The sequence below is a fragment of the Piliocolobus tephrosceles genome, chromosome 4 (genome assembly GCF_002776525.5).
Source record: "Piliocolobus tephrosceles isolate RC106 chromosome 4, ASM277652v3, whole genome shotgun sequence".
In the NCBI taxonomy this organism is placed as follows: domain Eukaryota; kingdom Metazoa; phylum Chordata; class Mammalia; order Primates; family Cercopithecidae; genus Piliocolobus; species Piliocolobus tephrosceles.
Genome location: NC_045437.1, coordinates 31698060 through 31718933, shown reverse-complemented (window position 1 = coordinate 31718933; position 20874 = coordinate 31698060). Strand labels below are relative to the sequence as shown.

The following is a 20874-nucleotide window of genomic DNA, read 5'->3' as shown; positions in this document are numbered from 1 at the left end:
TTTTTTTTTTTTTTTTTTTTTTTTTGAGGCGGAGTCTCGCTCTGTCGCCCGGACTGGAGTGCAGTGGCCGGATCTCAGCTCACTGCAAGCTCCGCCTCCCGGGTTTACGCCATTCTCCTGCCTCAGCCTCCGGAGTAGCTGGGACTACAGGCGCCCGCCACCTCGCCCGGCTAGTTTTTGTATTTTTAGTAGAAACGGGGTTTCACCGTGTTCGCCAGGATGGTCTCGATCTCCTGACCTCGTGATCCGCCCGTCTCGGCCTCCCAAAGTGCTGGGATTACAGGCTTGAGCCACCGCGCCCGGCCAGGTAAGTGGTCTTTTCACTCTCTTCTCCAGCCTTTCTTGCTACCCTTCAATCTCCTTCTCTCACTTCTCTCACTACCATTCAATCTCCCTGTCCTTCCAATTCCAGTTCTTTTTCCTCTCTAGTAGAGACAAAGGAGACACATTTTATCCGTGGACCCAAAACTCCGGCGCCGGTCACAGGCTCGGGAAGACAGGCTTCCCTTGGTGTTTGATCACTGCAGGGACGCCTGCCTGATTATTCACCCACCTTTCTTTGGTGTCTGATCACCCCGGGGACGCCTGCCTTGGTTGTTCACCCACATTCCCTTGGTGGCAAGTCAACCGTGGGGACACCTACTTTGGCTGCTCACCCACATTGCAGCCCAGGGCTACTCACCCACCCCTTTCTCCATTTCTCTACCTTTCTCTTTAAACTTACCTCCTTCACTATGGGCAACCTTCCGCCCTCCATTCTCCCTTCTCCTCCCTTAGCCTGTGTCCTCAAGAACTTAAAACCTCTTCAACTCACACCGGACTTAAAACTTAAATGCCTTATTTTCTTCTACAATACCACCTGGCCCCAATACAAACTTGACAGTAGCTCCAAGTGGCCAGAGAATAGCACTTTCGATTTGTCTATCCTACAAGATCTAGATAATTTTTGACGAAAAATGGGCAAAAGTTTGAGGTGCCTGACGTTCAGGCATTCTTTTACACATTGGTCCCTCCCTAGTCTCTGCTCCCAATGCGACTCATCCCAAATCTTTCTTCTTTCTCTCCTGTCTGTTCCTTCAGTCTCCACCCCAAGCTCTGAGTCCTTTGAATCCTTCTTTTCTACAGACTCCTCTGACCTCTTCCCTTCTCCCCAGGCTGCTCCTCACCAGGCCAAGCCAGGTCCCAATTCTTTCTCAGCCTCTGCTCCCCGACCCTATAATCCTTCTATCACCTCCCCTCCCCACACCTGGTCTGGCTTACAGTTTCATTCCGTGACTAGCCCTCCCCCAACTGCCCAACAATTTCCTCTTAAAGAGGTGGCTGGAGCTGAAGCATAGTCAAGGTTAATGTTCCTTTTTCTTCATCTGACCTCTTCCAAATCAGTTAGCGTTTAGGCTCTTTTTCAACAAATATAAAAACCCAGCCTAGTCCATGGCCCATTTAGCAACAATCTTTAGACATTTTACCGCCCTAGACCCAGAGGGGCCAGAAGGCCCTCTTATTCTCAATATGCATTTTATTAACCAATCCCCTCCCAACATTAGAAAAAGCTTCAAAAATTAGATTCCAGCCCTCAAACCCCACAACAGGACTTAATTAACCTCGCCTTCAAGGTGTACAATAATAGAGTAGAGGCAGCGTATTTCTGAGTTGCAATTACTTGTCTCCACTGTGCAAGAAACCCCAGCCACATCTCCAGCACACAAGAACAGCCAGGTGTTCCTCCAGGACTGCCTGCCCCAGGATCTTGCTTCAAGTGCCAGAAATCTGGCCACTGGGCCAAGGAATGCCTGCAGCCTGGGATTCCTCCTAAGCCGTGTCCCATCTGTGCGAGACCCCACTGGAAATCGGACTATTCAACTCGCTTGGCAGCCACTCCCAGAGCCCCTGGAACTCTGGCCCAAGGCTCTCTGACTGACTCCTTCCCAGATCTTCTCAGCTTAGTGGCTGAAGACTCACACTGCCTGATTGCCTCGAAAGCTACAGGACCATCACAGACGCTTTGGGTAACTCTTACAGTGGAGGGTAAGTCGGTCCCCTTCTTAATCAATACGGAGGCTACCCACTCCACATTGCCTTCTTTTCAAGGGCATGTTTCCCTTGCCTCCATAACTATTGTGGGTATTGATGGCCAGGCTTCTAAACCTCTTAAAACTCCCCAACTCTGGTGCCAACTTGGACAACATTCTTTTATGCACTCCTTTTTAGTTATCCCCACCTGCCTAGCTCCCTTATTAGGTTGAGACATTTTAACTAAATTATCCACTTCCCTTACTATTCCTAGGCTACAGCCACACCTCATTGCCACCCTTTTCCTCAGTTCAAAGCCTCCTTCACATCCTCCCCTTGTATCTTCCCATCTTAATCCACAAGTATAGGACACCTCTACTCCTTCCTTGGCAACCAATCATATACCCCTTACCATCCCATTAAAACCTAATCACCCTTACCCTGCTCAACGCCAATATCCCATCCCACAGCATGCTTCAAAAGGATTAAAGCCTGTTATCACTTGCCTGTTACAGCATGGCCTTTTAAAACCTATAAACTCTCCTTACAATTCCCCCATTTTACCTGTCCAAAAACAAGACAAGACTTACAGGTTAGTTCAGGATCTGCACCTTATCAGCACAATTGTCTTGCCTATCCACCCCGTGGGCCAAACCCATATACTCTCCTATCCTCAGTACCTCCCTCCACAACCCATTATTCTGTTCTAGATAAACCTAGCTAACCCCATAAATCCTAAATACTTTCCCTACTCCCCTTTCCATTCCTTAAAAAACAGTCCTAAAAGCTCTCCCACACTAGCTCTCCCTAACTCATCCCAACCTTTTTCATTACATACAACCAAAGTGCAGGGCTGTGTGGTCAGAATTCTTACACAAGAGCCAGGACCGTGCCCTGTAGCCTTTCTGTCCAAATAACTTGACCTTACTCTTTTAGTCTAGTCCTCCTGTCTGCGTGTGGCGGCTGCTGCTGCTTTAATACTTTTAGAGGCCTTCAAAATCACAGACTTTGCTCAATTCACTCTCTACAGTTCTCATAACTTCCAAAATCTATTTTCTTCCTCACACCTGATGCATATACTTTCTGCCCTCCGGCTCCTTCAGCTATACTCACTCTTTGTTGAGTCTCCCACAATTACCACTGTTCCTGGCCCGAACTTCAATCCAGCCTCCCACATTTTTCCTGATACTACACCTGACCCCCATGACTGTATCTTTCTGATCCACCTGGTATTCACTCCATTTCCCCATATTACCTTCTTTCCTGGTCCTCACCCTGGTCACACTTGGTTTATTGATGACAGTTCCACCAGGTCTAATCACCACTCGCCAGCAAAGGCAGGCTATGCTATAGTATCTTCCACATCTATCATTGAGGCTACCACTCTGCCCCTCTTCACTACCTCTCAACAAGCTGAACTCATTGCCTTATTTCGGGCCCTCACTCTTGCAAAGGGACTATGCGTCAATATTTATACTGACTCTAAATATGCCTTCCATATCCTGCACCACCATGCTGTTACATGGGCAGAAAGAAATTTCCTCACTACACAAGAGTCCTCCATCATTAATGCCTCTTTAATAAAAACTCTTGTTAAAGCTGCTTTACTTCCAAAGGAAGCTGGAGTCGTTCACTGCAAGGGCCATCAAAAGGCATCAGATCCCATCGCTCAGGGCAATGCTTATGCTGATAAGGTAGCTAAAGATGCAGCTAGTGTTCCAACTTCTGTCCCTCATGGCCAGTTTTTTTCCTTCTCATTGGTTACTCCTATTTACTCTCCTACTGAAGTTTCCACATATCAATCCCTCTCCACTCAAGGCAGATGGTTCTTAGACCAAACAAAAAATATCTCCATCCAGCCTCACAGGCCCATTCTATTCTGTCGTCATTTCATAACCTTTTCCATGTAAGTTACAAGCCGTTAGCCCACCTCTTAAAACCTCTCATTTCCTTTCCATCGTGAAAATCTATCCCCAGTCCGCCACTCTTGACTCCCTCTTAGAGTGAATAGATGATTTTTGCTGACAGGACACATTCCAACACTTTCACCCTGATGAAGCCCTATTCTTTACTTTAATACTCACTCTTATTCTTGTTCCCGTTCTTATGCCACCCTCTACCTCTCCCCAGCTATCTCCACCACACTATCGATCTCACTCACTCTCTTCTAGCCATTTCTAATCCTTCTTTAACAAATAGTTGCTGGCTTTGCATTTCTCTTTCTTCCAAAATTGCCGAGGACCTGACTCACTCTGCTAAAAAAAAGGGGACTATATTTTTAAATGAAGAGTGTTGTTTTTATCTAAATCAATCTGGCCTGGTATATGACAACATAAAAAAACTCAAGGATAGAGCCCAAAAACTCACCAGCCAAGCAAATAATTATGCTGAACCCCCTTGGACACTCTTTAACTGGATGTCCTGGATACTCCCAATTCTTAGTACTTTAATACCTATTTTTTCCCCTTCTTTTATTCAGACCTTGTGTCTACCATTTAGTTTCTTTTCTTTTTTTTTTTTTTTTTGAGACGGAGTCTTACTCTGTCGCCCAGGCTGGAGTGCAGTGGCTGGATCTCAGCTCACTGCAAGCTCCGCCTCCCGGGTTCACGCCATTCTCCTGCCTCAGCCTCCCGAGTAGCTGGGACTACAGGCGCCCAAGGATCCCATAATAGTGTCAAGTTATCAGAATCATGGCATTGCAAACTAACCTGACCACAAATGGGTGCTGAAAGTCAGGATAATTATATACCACAGGATGATCTGAAAGATGGGAAATTTGGTGTGGTGAATTAGAAGTTTGAAATCTAGGACTGAGCATGGTGGCTTATACCTGTAATCCCAGCACTTTGGAAGGCAGAGGCAAGAGAATCACTTGAATCAAGGAGTTTGAGACCAGCCTGGGCAACATAGTGAGACCTCATTTCTACAAAAAAAAAAAAAAAAAAATTAGCTGGGCATGGTGGCATGTGCCTATAGTCCCAGCTACTTGAGAGACTGAGACAGGAGGATCTTAACTGAGCCCAGGAGGCTGATGCTTCAGTGAGCCGTGATTGCACCACTGCACTGCAGCTGGGGCAATAGAGTAAGACCTTGTCTCAAAAACAAAAACAGGCTGGGTGTGGTGGCTCATGCCTGTAATCCTAGCACTTTGGGAGGCTGAGGCAGGTGGATCACGAGGTCAGGAGATTGAGACCATCCTGGCTAACATGGTGAAACCCCGTCTCTACTAAAAATACAAAAAATTAGCTAGGCATGGTGGTGGGCGCCTGTAGTCCCAGCTACTTGAGAGCCTGGGGCAGGAGAATGGCATGAACCCAAGAGGCAGAGCTTGCAGTGAGCAGAGATTGTGCCACTGCACTCCTGCCTGGGCGACAGAGTGAGACTCCATCTCAAAAAACAACAACAACAAAAAAGCAAACAAAACCATGAAATTAGAAATCTAGTCCAATGTTTGGGCCAGAAGTTAAAAACAAAGACAAACAAACAAACATCTTTCTTTGACAAAGTCCCGGGCCGGGCGCGGTGGCTCAAGCCTGTAATCCCAGCACTTTGGGAGGCCGAGAGGGGTGGATCACAAGGTCAGGAGATCGAGACCATCCTGGCTAACACGATGAAACCCTGTCTCTACTAAAAAAATACAAAAAATTAGCTGGGCTAGGTGGCGGGCGCCTGTAGTCCCAGCTACTCGGGAGGCTGAGGCAGGAGAATGGTGTGAACCCGGGAGGCGGAGCTTGCAGTGAGCTGAGATCTGGCCACTGCACTCCAGCTTGGGCGACAGAGTGAGACTCCGTCTCAAAAACAAAAAAAACAAAAAAACAAAAAAAACAAAAAAAAACAAAGTCCCATAGTTAATTAGCAGGGAGGAGTCACTTTGCTTTTCCTTCTATAATCCCTGAAACTGAGTAAGTTACCTTCTACTTGGTGAGATTGTACAGAGGATAGCCATCACCTATTTAGTTCTTGCTGTATACCAGACATCACCTGAATCAACTTGTTTAATCTTCCAAACAGTCCCTGTGGTGGTTAATATTGAGTGTCAACTTGATTGGACTGAAGGATATAAAGTATTGATCCTGGGTGTGTTTGTGAGGGTGTTGCCAAAGGAGATAACATTTGAGTCAGTGGACTGGGAACGGCAGACCCACCCTTGATCTGGATGGGCGAAATCTAGTTAGCTGCCAGCGCAGCTAGAATATAAGCAGGCGGAAAAATGTGAAAAGAGAGACTGGCCTAGCTTCCCAGCGTACATCCTTCTCCCGTGCTGGATGCTTCCTGCCCTCGAACATCGGATTCCAGGTTCTTCAGTTTTGGAGCTTGGACTGGCTCTCCTTGTTCCTCAGCTTGCTGACGGCCTATTGTGGGACCTCGTGATCGAGTGAGTTAATACTTAATAAACTGCTCTTTATATATATGTATCTATTGCATTAGTTCTGTCCCTCTAGAGAACCTGACTAATACAGTCCCCTAACCACCATGAAGTAGTTATTATTGTTGTTGTCACCCTCATTTTAAGGCGAGGAAATAGAGGCACAGAGAGAGGAAGTACTTTACCCAAGGACATAGAGATAAGACAGAGAACAGGCTGCGCTGGCTGCATCATTTTCAGGGCCAAGCACAAAATGAGAACGTGGGGCTCTGGCCAGGTGGTGGGGAAGTCAACTCTCCTTCTCGTACTGGATGGGTGACCCCTAAGGGATGGTTGCTTCTGCCACCCAGGCCATATTTGGTACCTGGGTGGGGGGGGGCGGAAGGCCCTGCCAGTCGCTGAGGCACTGCCAACCTAGGGCAGGGATAGCTGCCACCTTAACCCGGAGACACCAGAGAGGGTCTGGGAGCTCTGCCTCACCCTGATCCTCTGCGAGACAGTGCCCAGGCACCTACTGGAAGGATGGATGGCAACGGTGGGACAGGAGACTCCACCCGCCCACACTCCTGGGCAATGAGACCCGGTTGCTGCCCTGGGTAGAAGTGGGCAGCAGTTGTGGAATTGGCTAGGGACAGCCACAGTGCAATGGGGTAGCAGGCACCCAAGAGGAGGGAGGAGGGGCGGGGAGGTGGGGCTGTGACTGAGCTGAGGCGCCAAGACCCGTTGTGGTGCTCCATTGCTCATCAACCGTTAATCTTCACTTAAAACACACACTCAAAGATAAACTTACTAAGAAGCTCAAGGCCGGCCAGGCATGGTGGCTCACGCCTGAAATCTCAGCGCTTTGGGAGGCCAAAGTGGGTGGATCACGAGGTCAGGGGTTCAAGACCAGCCTGGCCGAGATGGTGCAACCCCGTCTCTACTAAAAATACAAAAATTAGCTGGGCACGGTGGCAGGTGCCTGTAATCCCAGCTACTCAGGAAGCTGAGGCAGGAGAATCACTTGAACCCGGGCGGCAGAGGTTGCAGTGAGCTGATACCACGCCACTGCACTCCAGCCTGGGCAACAGAGTGAGACTCTGTCCCCCACCCCCCAGAAAAAAAAAAAAACACAGAAGCTCAAGGCCAAAACTATAAAGGATTAAACTTCAAGGCCCCCTCCACTCCTTTTTTTTTTTGAGACAGGGTCTTGCTCTGTCACCCAGGCTGGAGTGAGTGGTGCAATCATGGCTCACTGCTGCCTCCAGAGCTCAAGTGATCCTCCCACCTCAGCCACCCAAGTAGCTGAGACTGGGACTACAGGTGCATACCACCATGCCAGGCTAATTCTTTGTATTGTTTTGTAGAGACCGAGTCTCCCTATGGTGCCCAGTCTGGCTTCAAACTCCTGGACTCAAGTGATCTGCCTGCCTTGAATTCTGAAAGTGCTGAGATTACAGGTGTGATCCCACTGCACTCGGCCTCTGAGCCTTCTTAAGTGTGAGATTCTGTGTGACTGCACTAGTTTCATGTCCAAAGAAGCCAGCCTTGGATATAGTCACATTTACTAACAACTATGGTGAAAGGTCATGGAAATTCAAAATACTTTGAAAAGTGAGAAAGGAAACATTTGCTCAGTGTCTAAAAATCTGCCCTGCCATTCTACTTAGAAAAGTGAAGACTGCTGCAAAATATAGTGATATTAGTCTTGACAATGAAATGTATTCTTTAACAGTCCCATGAGGAATATCTTTTTTTATGAAGCCTTACTTTGTAACCATAATAGGTTTGTTGCCCAATGCACTGGACAAGTCAATACACCAAGATACCAGGTTACAGCAGTGAAAGAGGTTTAATTGTAGGGTTGCTGGATGAGGAGACAGGAGGAAACCTCAAATTCATCTCCCTGAGGAGTCAAGGAGTTTGGGGCTATGTTTTTTTTTTTTTTTTTTTTTTTTTTTTTTTTTTTTGAGACAGGATTTTGCTTTGTCACCTAGGCTGGAGTGCAGTAACATATCAGCTCACTGTAACCTCTAACTCCTGGGTTCAAGCAATCTTTCCACTTCAACCTCCTGAGTACCTTGGACTATAGGCTTGCACCACCATGCCTGACTAATTTTTTAATGTTTCGTAGAGACAGGGCCTCACTATGTTGTCTGGGCTGGTCTTGAACTCCTGAATGCAAGTGAGCCTCCTACTTTGGCCTTTGAAAGTGCTGAGATGACAGGTGTGAGCTACTGCACCCTGCCTGGGGCTAGGGTATTTAAGGGTTTTGAAGTGGACCAAAGTGTGGAGATCATTGATTGGTTGAAAAGGGCAGGGCGAAGTCATGAGTCAGAGAGATGAAGAAATTGTATTCTCACACTGCTTCGGTTCGTTCGTGCGTGTGTTGGGGTGGGGGCGGTCTTTAAACTGGTTGATGTTGGCTGTTCTGCTGGAACTTAGGATCTGCCTAAGCAATTCTTAAATAAAACTCTTATGATTCCAGAGCCAGAAATCCTACCTATTGAAACAATAGGCATGCAAATGATCAGTACCTAGTGTTACCTGAAGTCGAGTTATCAATACGAAGAAGCAGGCCAAACTGCAGCCTGACTAACGCTTAGTTACAATTCTATTTCTGTGCAGAATTCTCAACTTTGTAACGATGGCTTCAACTTGGTCTTCCCAAATAGAATTGACCACACTTTCATTGTGCTCCTTTCTAATTTGTGTAATTATAATGTTAAGAACTTGGGATTTCGAATGAGACAAACTCAGCTCTCTCGGTGACTAGTTGTGAGACCTGAGCAAATCACTTGCATCTCTGTTTTGTCACCTGGAAACAGGGATAAGGAAACTCAGTGGCGGCTGCAGCACAGCTATACCAAATAGGCTTACAGGTGGCAATCTAGCTGGAAAGGGAGCTGCAGGACTTGTGTTGAAACTATGTTTGCAAAAGAAGGCACATTTGTTTTCACTAAGATTTTATATTTATTTGAAGTGTATTTGGGAAGGGGGAGCACATGGAGATTAAGAGGTTAAAAATCAAGGTCACCAATGAGAGTACTTAGCACAGTGCCTGACACCTAAAAAATTAACTGCAGCCGGGCGCAGTGGCTCAAGCCTGTAATCCCAGCACTTTGGGAGGCCGAGACAGGCGGATCACGAGGTCAGGAGATCGAGACCATCTTGGCTAACACGGTGAAACCCCGTCTCTACTAAAAACTACAAAAAACTAGCCGGGCGAGGTGGCGGCGCCTGTAGTCCCAGCTACCCGGGAGGCTGAGGCGGGAGAATGGCGTGAACCCGGGAGGCGGAGCTTGCAGCGAGCTGAGACCGGGCCACAGCACTCCAGCCTGGGTGACAGAGCCAGACTGTCTCAAAAAAAAAAAAAAAAAAAATTAACTGCAAATTTTTATCAGTTTTTTTCCACTAGATTGAATGTCTTAAGAGCTGGATTCTATCTTATTTATCTGTAACTAACAACACTTGGCACCACATGTAGAATTGAAATGAATTTTCTTTACAATCTTGACTAAAAAATGAGGGTTTTGTCAATAACTTCGTAGAGCAAAAGAAGTTTCTTAAGGGCTCTTGATATGCTTCCTGTTGGAAACACAAAGAAGCTAAAAAGTTTGGAAAAATTAAGTTGACAAGGTCTTTTATTATCAAACACTCAAACTTATTCCTTACCGCCTTATTAACACTTGATTTGACACTTTTTTTTTTTTTTTTTTCCTGTTTGAGACAGAGTCTTGCTCTACCGCCCAGGCTGGAGTGCAGTGGCGCGATCCTGGCTCACTGCAACCTTGGTTCAAGCGATTCTCGTGCCTCAGCCTCCTGAATAGCTAGGATTACAGGCGCCCGCCACCACGCCCGGCTAATTTTTGTATTTTTAATAGAGATAGGGTTTCTCCATGTTGGCCAGGCTGGTCTCAACTCCTGGCCTCAATAAATCCACCCGCCTCGGCCTCCCAAAGTGCTGGGATTAGAGGCGTGAGTCACCATTTGTCTCATTTTTGTTTACATTTAAAATAATAAACCTTGAGGTCGGGCGCGGTGGCTCATGCCTGTAATTTCAGCACTTCGGGAGGCCGAAGCAGGTGGATCATCTGAAGTCAGGAGTTTGAGACCAGCCTGGCCAACATGGTGAAACCCCCGTCTCTATTAAAAATACAAAAATTAGCGGCCAGGCCTGGCTCATGCCTGTAATATCAACACTTTGGGAGGCCGAGGCGGGCGGATCACGAGGTTAGGGGTTTGAGACCAGCCTGGCAAACATGGTGAAACCCCGTCTCTACTAAAAATACAAAAATTAGCCGGGTGTGATGGCAGGCGCCTATAATCCCAGCTACTCGGAAGGCTGAGGCAGGAGAATCGCTTGAACCCGGGAGGCGGAGGTTGCAGAGAGCCTATACTACGCCATTGCACTCCAGCCTGGGCGACAGAACGGCCAAAGAAAGAAAAAAATTAGCTGGATGTAGTGGCGGGAGCCTGTAATCCCAGCTACCCGGGAGGCTGAGGCAAGAGAATCGCTTGAACCTGGGAGGCGGAGGTTACAATGAGCCGAGATCAGGCCATTGCACTCCAGCCTAGGCGACAAGAGCAAAACTCCGTCTCAAAAGTAAATAATAATAAAATAAAATAAAAAACCTTGAACGTCATCGATGTAAGTTGGGAACTCCTATAGCAAGATTCCATACATCCCATTTTTGGACGTTTTATTCCAAAGACACAAGCAAAAGGAAGAAAACGACTGCCCTGAACCACTGCTAACGACAACTTGGTGACTGCACGATCATTGGACGACGGTTATATCCTCGCCATCCAATCGTCGGAAAGTCCGGAGAGAAACCTCTCTGGATTGGTTAGAGGAAACATCTTTCCAAACTCACTCAAGAAGGGGTTGGGCGAGGGGGTTCGGCCGGCAACGCCTCTGGCCAGTCAGAGAAAGCATGAGGGCGGGCTTTGCCGCAGGAAGGTGGTGAATCTCGGCGGGTCAGACCCTCCTGCGGGAGGGTGGGCGTGGCCTCCAGTAGCGGTCTCCTGGCTCTCTGGGCCAGAGCGCGGGGTGGGCGGGGCCCACGGGCCTGGGCGGGGCGAGCGGTGTCAGCGGCGGAGCCGGATGCGGGCGGCACCGCGGCGGTCGCGGCCTTGGGGATGGGCGGAGCCCCAGCCTCTAGTGCTGGTGGCCGCCGCTGCTGCCCCAGCTGGATCCGGAGCCGCCACCTCTGTGTCCGCGCGTCGCTGCTTCCCAGGGCGGCGGTATGCTGGGGAAAGGAGTAGTCGGCGGTGGCGGCGGCACCAAGGCCCCCAAGCCCTCCTTCGTGTCGTACGTACGCCCTGAGGTGAGGGGGCGCCGCGCAGGCGGGGCGTGTGGCAGGGGCGGCCCGGGAGAGGGGCGCCGGGAGCCCCTTCCCTGCCGCGGGGAGCGCCGCGGAGCGCTTCCTGCCCTTGTGCCGGGAGATGGGGCAGCCAGGCGAGCTGAGGCCGCAGGGGCGCGCTGGGGCCTCCGCGCGGGCCGGAGTGGGGACCCTGGCTCAGGCAGGCAGGTGCTGGAGCGCAGGGCCCAGCCGCTGGAGGCTGGTGGAGGGGCCCGAACCGAGAAGGGATTGCGGCCCGGAACGCCCCTGGGGATTCTGGAGAGGACCTGGGGTTGTGGGCACTGCTGGGAGGGGTAGGACCGGGGGTCGGAGCCCCTAACGGGGCCTGCTCGGAGCCCGCGTGGGTCCGTCCTGCCTCTGGACTTTCTCAGTGAGCCCGGGAGCCCGCCGGCCTCCGCTGCCGGCCTCTTGAGTGCCTCGAGTGCCGCTGGCGGGATGCCTTGCACTTACGTACGCCTCCCGTCAGCGCTGCGGGGAGAAACGGGGGTCGGCCTGGCCTCGGCCAGTCTCTGCCTCTCCCTTGGGAATTCTCCTCTGTCGCTTCTTTCTCTTCATCCCCTCACCATCATCCTTTCCACCCACTTCTTACTGTTCTGAATCTTCAGGTCAAGAAGTTTGTTCATTCATTCAGAAAATACTTCTTGAGCTCCTACTATGTGTCAGGCACTAAGTGCTTGTGATAGACATCAGTGAACAAGACAGAGATCTCTGCTCTCTTGGAACGTATTTGAGGGGGAGAGGAGAAACAGGGTGAATTAGAGATATTTAAGTAAATTATACTGTGTAGTAGGAGGCGATAAATATCGTGGTAAAGGAAATAAATCTTTTTCCTCCGCGCAAAGGTGGCATTTGAGCCGAGACTTGAAGATGTGAGGGGTCTGAGAGAAGAGTCGTCCAGGTAGAGAGAACAGCCCCCGGGAAGGTCGTGAGGTAGGAGTGTGTCTGAAGGGTTGGCGGAGCCTCAAGGAAGCCAGCATGGCAGAGGCCCATGGACAAGGGGGACAGTCGTAGGAGAGGAGGTTAGAGAGATCAGAACTTGTAGGCCTTGCTCAGGGCATCTTGAGTAATAGTTCTTAATCCAAATGCCCAATGAGATGCCTTCTCATTTTGGATCTGTGAAGGTTTTTTTCTGCCCTTCTCTCTGGCAGAAGTGGAGAAGCACCGCCAAATTTGTTGCAGATGTCTTCCCACCTCTGTAATGCAGAAGCACGTGGGCTGTGGATGAGAGATCTGATCAGGGACTGCTTCTGTACGACCACCTGGGGCCTGAGGCATTTGCATATGTATCTTTAAATTCAAGACATGTGTGTTTTCTCCAGGGTAGAGTGCTCTTAAAATGGGTCTTGTTTTTAGTCCTAGTTGTAAAATACAAACCATTTCCTCTATTAGCACTTGACGTGGAGTCAGGGTCATCTTACAGTTTCAGCAGGCTTCCCTTGTAGTATCACATGTAGGTAATATGGTCAATTTCTCTCTGTGTCTTTTTAAAACATTTAAAATTTAAAAAATTTTTTGTGGGTATAGTAGGTGTATATATTTAATGGGATACATGAAATATTTGGGCTGGGCGTGGCGGCTGACACCTGTAATCCCAGCACTTTGGATGGCTGAAATGTGTGGATCACCTGAGGTCAGAAGTTCGAGACCAGCCTGGCCAACATGGTGAAACCCCGAAATTAGCCAGGCGTGGTGGTGCACACCTGTAATCCCAGCTACTCGGGAGGCTGAGGCAGGAGAATCGCTTGAACGCAGGAGGCGGAGGTTGCAGTGAGCTGAGATCACGCCACTGCACTACAGCTTGGGCGACAGAGCAAGACTCCCTCTCAAAAAAAAAAAAAGAAATCTTTGGATACGGGCATACAGTGCATGAATGGAGTATCCATCACTGCAAGCATTTATCCTTCCTTTGTGTTACACACTATCCAATTATACTCTTTATTATAAAATATACAATAAATTATTGTTGATTGTAGTCACCCTGTTGTGCTGTCACTTACTAGATCTTATTCTAACTGTTTTTTTGTACCCGTTAAACATCCCCACTTTCCTTTCCCCTTCCTAGCTTTTGGTAACCATCGTTCTACTATCTCTGTGAGTTCAGTTGTTTTAATTTTTAGCTCCCACAAATAAGTGAGGACACGCAAAGTTTGTCTTTCTCTGCCTGAGGTAGTTCACTTAACATAATGACGTCCATTTCTATTCATTATTGCAAATGACAGGATCTTATTCTTTTTTATGGCTGAATAGTACTCCCTTGTGTATACGTACTACATTTTCTTCATCTATTCATTTGTTGATGATGGACTCTGGTTGCTTCCAAATCTTGGCTATGGTGAATAGTGTTGTAATAAACATGGGAGTGCAGATTTCTCTTCCATATACTGATTTCCTTTCTTTCTTTCTTCCTTCCTTTTTTAGAGACGGGATCTTGCTTTGTTGCTTAGGTTGAAGTACAGTGGCATGCTCACAGCTCACTGTAGCCTCCACCTCCTGTACTCAAGCGATTTTCCCAGGTAGCTGGGACTACAGGTGCGTGCCAGAGCACCTGGCTAATTTTAAAATTTTTAGTAGAGGTAATGTCTTGCTGTCTTGCCCAGGCTGTTCTCAAACTCCTGGGCTCAAGCAATCCTTCTGCCTCAGCCTCCCAAAGTGCTGGGATTGTAGGCGTAAGCCACCGCGCCTGGCCCTGATTTCCTGTCTTTTGGGTGTATACCTAGCAGTGGGCTTGCCAGATCATATGGTAGCTGTATTTTTAGTTTTTGAGGAACCTCTGTACTGTTCTCCACAGTGATTGTATTGATTTACGTTCCTAACAACAGTGTATGAGGGTTCGCTTCTCTCCACATCCTTACCAGCTTTCGTTACTGTTTATCTTTTGGATATAAGCCATTTTAACTGGAATAAAATGATATAATTTTTTTTTAACATTTAAAGATTTGTTAAAAATATGAAGCGCTTCATGAATTTGCATGTCATCCTTGCACAGGGGCCATGCTAATCTTCTCTGTGTCCTTCCAGTTTTAGCATATGTGATGCCGAAGCGAGTACTCATTGTCATTTTGATTTGCTTTTCTCTGGTGATCAATGATGTTAAGCATATTTTCATATACCTTTTTTTGCCATTTGTATATCTTCTTTTGAGAAATGTGTATTCAGATCTTTTGTCCATTTTTAAGTGGATTATTAGATTTTTTCCTATTGAGTTGTTTGAGCTTCTTACATATTCTTGTTATTAATCCCCTGTCAGATAGATAGTTTGTAAATATTTTCTGCCATTCAGTGAGTTATCTCTTCATTTTGTTGATAGTTTCCTTTGCTGTGCAGAAGATTTTTAACTTGATGTGATCCCATTTGTTCATTTTTGCTTTGGTTGCCTATCCTTGTCGGGTATTCTTTGTGTCTTTTTTTGATAGAGCCCTGGTTGAAGTGCAACTGATCCTTAAACTTTTCTCTTCAGTGAAATTAAATTACAAGTGGAAAGTCTTCTGAAATGTGGCCAGAGTTCAAGAATGTTCAAATTCTTCATCCACCAAGTGCACATGTTGTAGTTAGACATGTTTCCCTCTTTGCTCACAGTGCCTGATATATTTCCTTTGAGGGATAATTAGGGAAGGGGAGTGGTTCAGCTCCAAAATAAGCCTGAAGTGGTCACATTTTTCAGATCCTTATAGTTGGCAGTTTTGTTTTCTTGCATTAAAATAATGCTGTGCATACACTATGTCTTTTTGTTGTAGTCTGACTCTAAACATGTTTTGTAACGTTTGTAACGGAGGATAAAGCTCTGTCCTAAATTGTGGATGGTTTTTTAAAAGATAAGGGTTAAGGGTAAGGCCGGGTGTGGTGGCTCACGCCTGTAATCCCAGCACTTTGGGAGGCCCAGGTGGGTGGATCATGAGGCCAAGAGATCGAGATTATCCTGGCCAACATGGTGAAACCCCATCTCTACTAAAAATACAAAAATTAGCTGGACGTGGTGGTGCATGCCTGTAGTTAGTCCCAGCTATTTGAGAGGCTGAGGCAGGAGAATGGCTTGAACCAGGAGAATCGCTTGAACCAGAGGTTGCAGTGAGCCAAGATTGCACCACTGCATTTCAGCCTGGCGACAGAGTGAGACTCCATTTCAAAAAAAAAAAAAAAAAAAAAAGATAAGGGTAGGAAGGGGTGAGAAAGCAATGTATTTTTAAGTATATAGATTTTGCCAGGTAATCGTATTATGGGAAATACAGGTGAGCAGCATCAAGGCATGGCTTATGTGCTTCTGAGAGCTCTGGGTCTGGTAACTTTCTCTTGGCTTACCCAGTGCGAGGAGTTCCTCAGAACACTTTTCTGAACTGTCCTCTCCTATTTCTACCCTGCTTTCCCTCATGTTGCCTTTCTCTGAACTGCCTTGGTGTATGTCATGCTGTTGCTTATTTCTTTTTTCTTTTCTTTTTTTTTGAGACAGAGCCTCGTTCTGTCACCCAGGCTGGAGTATAGTGGCATGCTCTTGACTCAGTGCAACCTCCACTTTCCAGCTTCAGGCTGTTCTCCTGCCTCAGCCTCCCGAGTAGCTGGGACTACAGGCGCGCACCACCACGTGCGGCTAATTTTTGTATTTTTAGTAGAGATAGGGTTTCACCATATTGGCCGGGCTGATCTTGAACTCCTGACCTTGAACTCCCGACCTTGTGATACGCCCGCCTCGGCCTCCCAGAGTGCTGGGATTACAGGCGTGAGCCACCCCGCCCAGCCAACTGTTGCTTATTTCTTTGTCTGGGTTTTGGTAGCTGGGAAATCTCAGTTTCTTAGACACCTGTTTGTTGGTGGATGACTGAGCTGCCAGAACAACCTTTACACCTTATGATGTAATGATACCTGTACCTGGTGATAAGCTTGTTCTTGGCTGATCAGATAGGTTCAGCAGTGGTGACCTTCAGTATGCCAGAGAATCTGTCAAGAGTCAGCACTTTGTGTTAGAAACAAAAGTGCTTAACTGGATAAAGTATTTTAAGATTATGCTTTTAAACATGGTGAGCTTATTTTTTTTTCCTTGTGATCAGAGAGGACTGGCATCAGACAGCATAAAATGAGGACTGGTAGTTAACTCTGACTTTTAAAATTGGATTGCTGCCAGAGTAAAGTGGATTCTTCTATCCTTGATTATTCTAAATCAGTGAGTGTGACAGTTAAAACCTTAAACCATAATTTAGGACCTTTGATTATGTTTTGAAAACTCTGCTCAGAGGGTTACAAATTGGTAAAGCTAGTTAAGTGGGCAGCTGATGGCTCTGAAAGTTGAGATGAACAAGAGGGAGCGATCTGGGGCCATCTTGATGGTACCTGATGACTGATACCTGAAAACATCACAGCACCCCCACTCCAGCCCAGCTCCAGACACAGGGTGCAAAGGATGTCGGTGCCTCTGGGGGACCTGCTGGGTGCTGAGCTCTGCTCTAGGGAGGGATATGGTTATCGTTTGGGTACCAAATCCATCTTTCTTGTTAAATAAAACACCTGTTTGAATTATTTCAGAAGCCATAAGCATTCTTTATAGAAAAAAAAGGTACAGATAAGCAAAAACTTTTTTTTTTTTTTTTTTTTTTTGAGACGGAGTCTCGCTCTGTCGCCCAGGCTGGAGTGCAGTGGCCAGATCTCAGCTCACTGCAAGCTCTGCCTCCCGGGTTTATGCCATTCTCCTGCCTCAGCCTCCTGAGTAGCTGGGACTACAGGCGCCCGCCACCTCACCCGGCTCGTTTTTTGTATTTTTTAGTAGAGACGGGGTTTCACCATGTTAGCCAGGATGGTCTCGATCTCCTGACCTCGTGATCCGCCCATCTCGGCCTCCCAAAGTGCTGGGATTACAGGCTTGAGCCACCGCACCCGGCCGCAAAAACATTTTTTAAAGAAAGATTATAAACATAAACAACTCGGAGTGTATTCTGTACACTTTAAGCAGATATATGTGAAGGTATATATATATATTTTAATCAAATTGGGATTAATATTATTGATCATATTTTGTAATCTGCCTTTTTCACCAAAAATGTGTATTGTAAATATCTTTCCATGCCAGTTGCTATCCCACAATGTCATTTAAAATTAGGCCTTTGAAACTGGCTAGGCAAAATTTCGCTTTCAGAGGGTGGCTGACCTGTACCCATTTTGTGGGTATTCCAAATAGGGCTAAAATGTACTTTCTAAGAGTTTAGGTCAGTGTTGGGCCTGAATGAACTAATAATAGTTAATGGGCACTTATTTGTGGATTTTTAGCTTTGGAAGAGAATTTAAAGATAATATACTCTGCCTCCATTATACTTACCCTCCATTGTACAGATGTGGAAACTGCAGCCCTGTAAAGTTTAATATCTTGCCCACAGATACAGTGTTATTGCAGAACAGAGATAAAACTCTCTCCTAATAGCCGGCGGTGCCAGTACTAAACAAGGGTTGCAGGAGCTCAGGAAAGGTTTTATATAGATGTGGGAAGAAAAGTCAAGAGAGATGAAGCTTGAGAAGAGTTTAAAAATATATATATGGTGTTAATAGCTTTTTTTTTTTTTTTTTTTTTCACTTATCCCTCAGGAAAAAATGCATTCTGTTGCCTAGTTCTTATTTAAGGCCATTTCTTTTGGTCAGGAGAAGTGAATATATGATCCTGTAGTCTTCCCAGAGATATGACTGTGGGTATATACAAAATAAAAATGAATAATTACTAGTATTTATTAGGTACTTCTGGGTTCCAGGAACTCGCATATCTCTTTTTCCCCTTTCAGGAAGTTTCATGAAGGGAATATTATTATTACCCATCTTTTTTGTTTTTAGATATGGAAACTGAGACTCAGAGAAGTTGAGTACCTTGTTTAAGGTCATGGAGTATGTGCCAGGATTTAAACCAGAGCAGTCTGACCTCGGGGCCCGTTCTCTTATCCTTACATTTATGAACGTAAGGAATATTACTAGTGAAACATGCTTATATCATGATTAGCCTTTGCACACTAGAGTCGTTCCTTAGTGGTGTTCTCTAGTAGCAATTCTTTTTTGGCTTTTGCTAGATTGTCAACCAGGTAACTGCCAAGCAGATACAGGGATCTCTTGGTTGTTTTCGTCTCTAGAGCTGGTGTTTTCGAAATATATAATTGATTTAGTTCAGCACATACTTACTCAGCACTTGCGGTATCCCAGATTTTTTATTTTATTATTTTTTTTGAGACGGAGTTTTGCTCTTGTTGCCCAGGCTGGAGTGCAATGGTGCAATCTCGGCTCACCACAACCTCTGTCTCCCAGGTTCCAACGATTCTCCTGCCTCAGCCTCCTGAGTAGCTGGGATTAGAGGCATGTGCCACCACGCCCTGCTGATTTTGTATTTTTAGTAGAGACAGGGTTTCTCCATCTTGGTCAGGCTGGTCTCGAACTCCCGACCTCAGATGATCCACCTGCCTTGGCCTCCCAAAGTGCTGGGATTACAGGCGTGAGCCACTGTGCCCGGCTGTGGTATCCCAGATATTGTTCTAGGTATTGAGTGGGGATACATCAATTTACCGAACAGATGAAATTATTGGGATGATTTTTGTTGGACCACTAACTTTGATGTCTGGCAGATAGATGATAACAAGAAGAGATTGACTTGTCTTAAACAGATCTCCTGCCTTAGTCCTAGAAGGAAAAATAACTTCAAAAACAAAGTCTAGATCCTTTGCCTTCTTTTTTTAAGAACTCATAACCTGGCTGGGAGTGGTGACTCATGTGTAATCCCATCACTTTGGGAGGCTGAGGCGGGTGGATCACAGGTCAGCAGTTTGAGACGAGCCTGGCCATATGGTGAAACCCCGTCTCTACTAAAAATACAGAAATTAGCCAGGCGTGGTGGTGGACACCTGTAATCCCAGCTACTCAGGAGGCTGAGGCAGGAGAATCGCTTGAACCCAGGAGGCGGAGGGTGCAGTGAGCTGAAATCATGCCATTGCATTCCAGCCTGGGCTACAGAGCAAGACTCCATCTCAGGAAAAAAAAAAAAAAAAAGAATTCGTAACCTTTTCTCCATTCTCAACTAATTTTTTTAAATCTTCCAGAACTCACCCAGCTAATTTCTTAATTGCAGAATTTTCTCCTTGAGCTTGGATGTCATTGGTAGGCTATCAGAAGACATTAAAAGTCCCTCCTGAAATGGTCACTTTCTTAGCTGTGGCTTTAGCCTGATGATCTGTCCAAAGCTTCCGCTTTTTCTCTCCCGCCTGTGCTTCCTGCAGCATCTCCCTGAGTCTTATCCAACACCACACAACTTCTGCAGATGGAGCCTCAGAAAGCATCATGAGGCTCTGTCAAGCAGCGCTTCCTGCAGCCTGATCAAACAGCTGCCACATGGGCAGCCACTGTCTAAGAGCAGATACTTCTGCACCCTACTTCCAGCACGAACGTTAAAATCAGGGCTGCCATCAGAATTTCAGGCTGTGGGGACTCCATATTTAGAAGTTTAAAGTTCTGGATCTTTCTCTAAACATCCTCAACAGGATGTTGGATGTTCTTCAATATTAAACCACCGTATGTGATGGTATGCTTTAGAGAAAATTCCAGTGTCATAGGGGCTAAAAAACTTTCTATTGCTACAAAAAAAATGTATACCTTATTATGATAAAGACAATATAGTAAAGTGCAGAGTTTGGAAGTTAGAAAAATGAAAGTGCCAATGATGGTACCTTAACCAAAGCAATGATTCCATTTTTAAGTATGTCTGTGTTCGTGAGTATGCACCTCATATGGCTGCATGTCTTTTCTTTTTTTTTTTTTTTTTTTTTTTTTTTTTTTGGAGACGGAGTCTCACTCTGTCGCCCAGGCTGGAGTGCAATGGCGCGATCTTGGCTGACTGCATTGTCTACCTCCTGGGTTCAAGCGATTCTCCTGCCTCAGCCTCCTGAGTAGCTGGGACTACAGGCATGCACAACCACATCTGGCTAATTTTTGCATTTTTGGTAGAGATGGGGTTTCACCGTCTTAGTCAGGATGGTCTTGATCTCCTGACCTCATGATCCGCCCACCTCAACTCCCAAAGTGCTAGGATTACAGGCGTGAGCTACTGCGCCCGGCTTATGGTTGCATTTGTAATTGTGTAAAAATTTATAGCCTACATGTGATTGTCATGTGTGAAGATGTTATGCTTGATCCATATTGGTAGATTAT

The 20874-nt window shown here is 46.5% G+C and overlaps 1 protein-coding gene and 1 non-coding gene across 3 annotated transcripts in view; one reads left to right on the top strand and one right to left on the bottom strand.

The window, feature by feature from the left end:
• The first annotated feature begins 11497 nt into the window (after positions 1 to 11497).
• Positions 11498 to 20874, top strand: part of MTMR12 (myotubularin related protein 12) — an 87244-nt gene continuing 77867 nt past the window's right edge. Inside the window, exon 1 of one of the 2 annotated variants that reach the window (XM_023216550.1) lies at positions 11498 to 11685. In XM_023216550.1, the coding sequence (XP_023072318.1) occupies positions 11605 to 11685 (81 nt within the window). In that variant the 5' untranslated portion in view covers positions 11498 to 11604. The remainder of the gene's footprint in view (positions 11686 to 20874) is intronic. The other variant, XM_023216551.1, reaches the window with a different exon arrangement.
• On the bottom strand, positions 14663 to 14769 carry LOC111545624. The gene has a single exon (XR_002732517.1). It is a non-coding gene; the product is annotated as a U6 spliceosomal RNA (small nuclear RNA).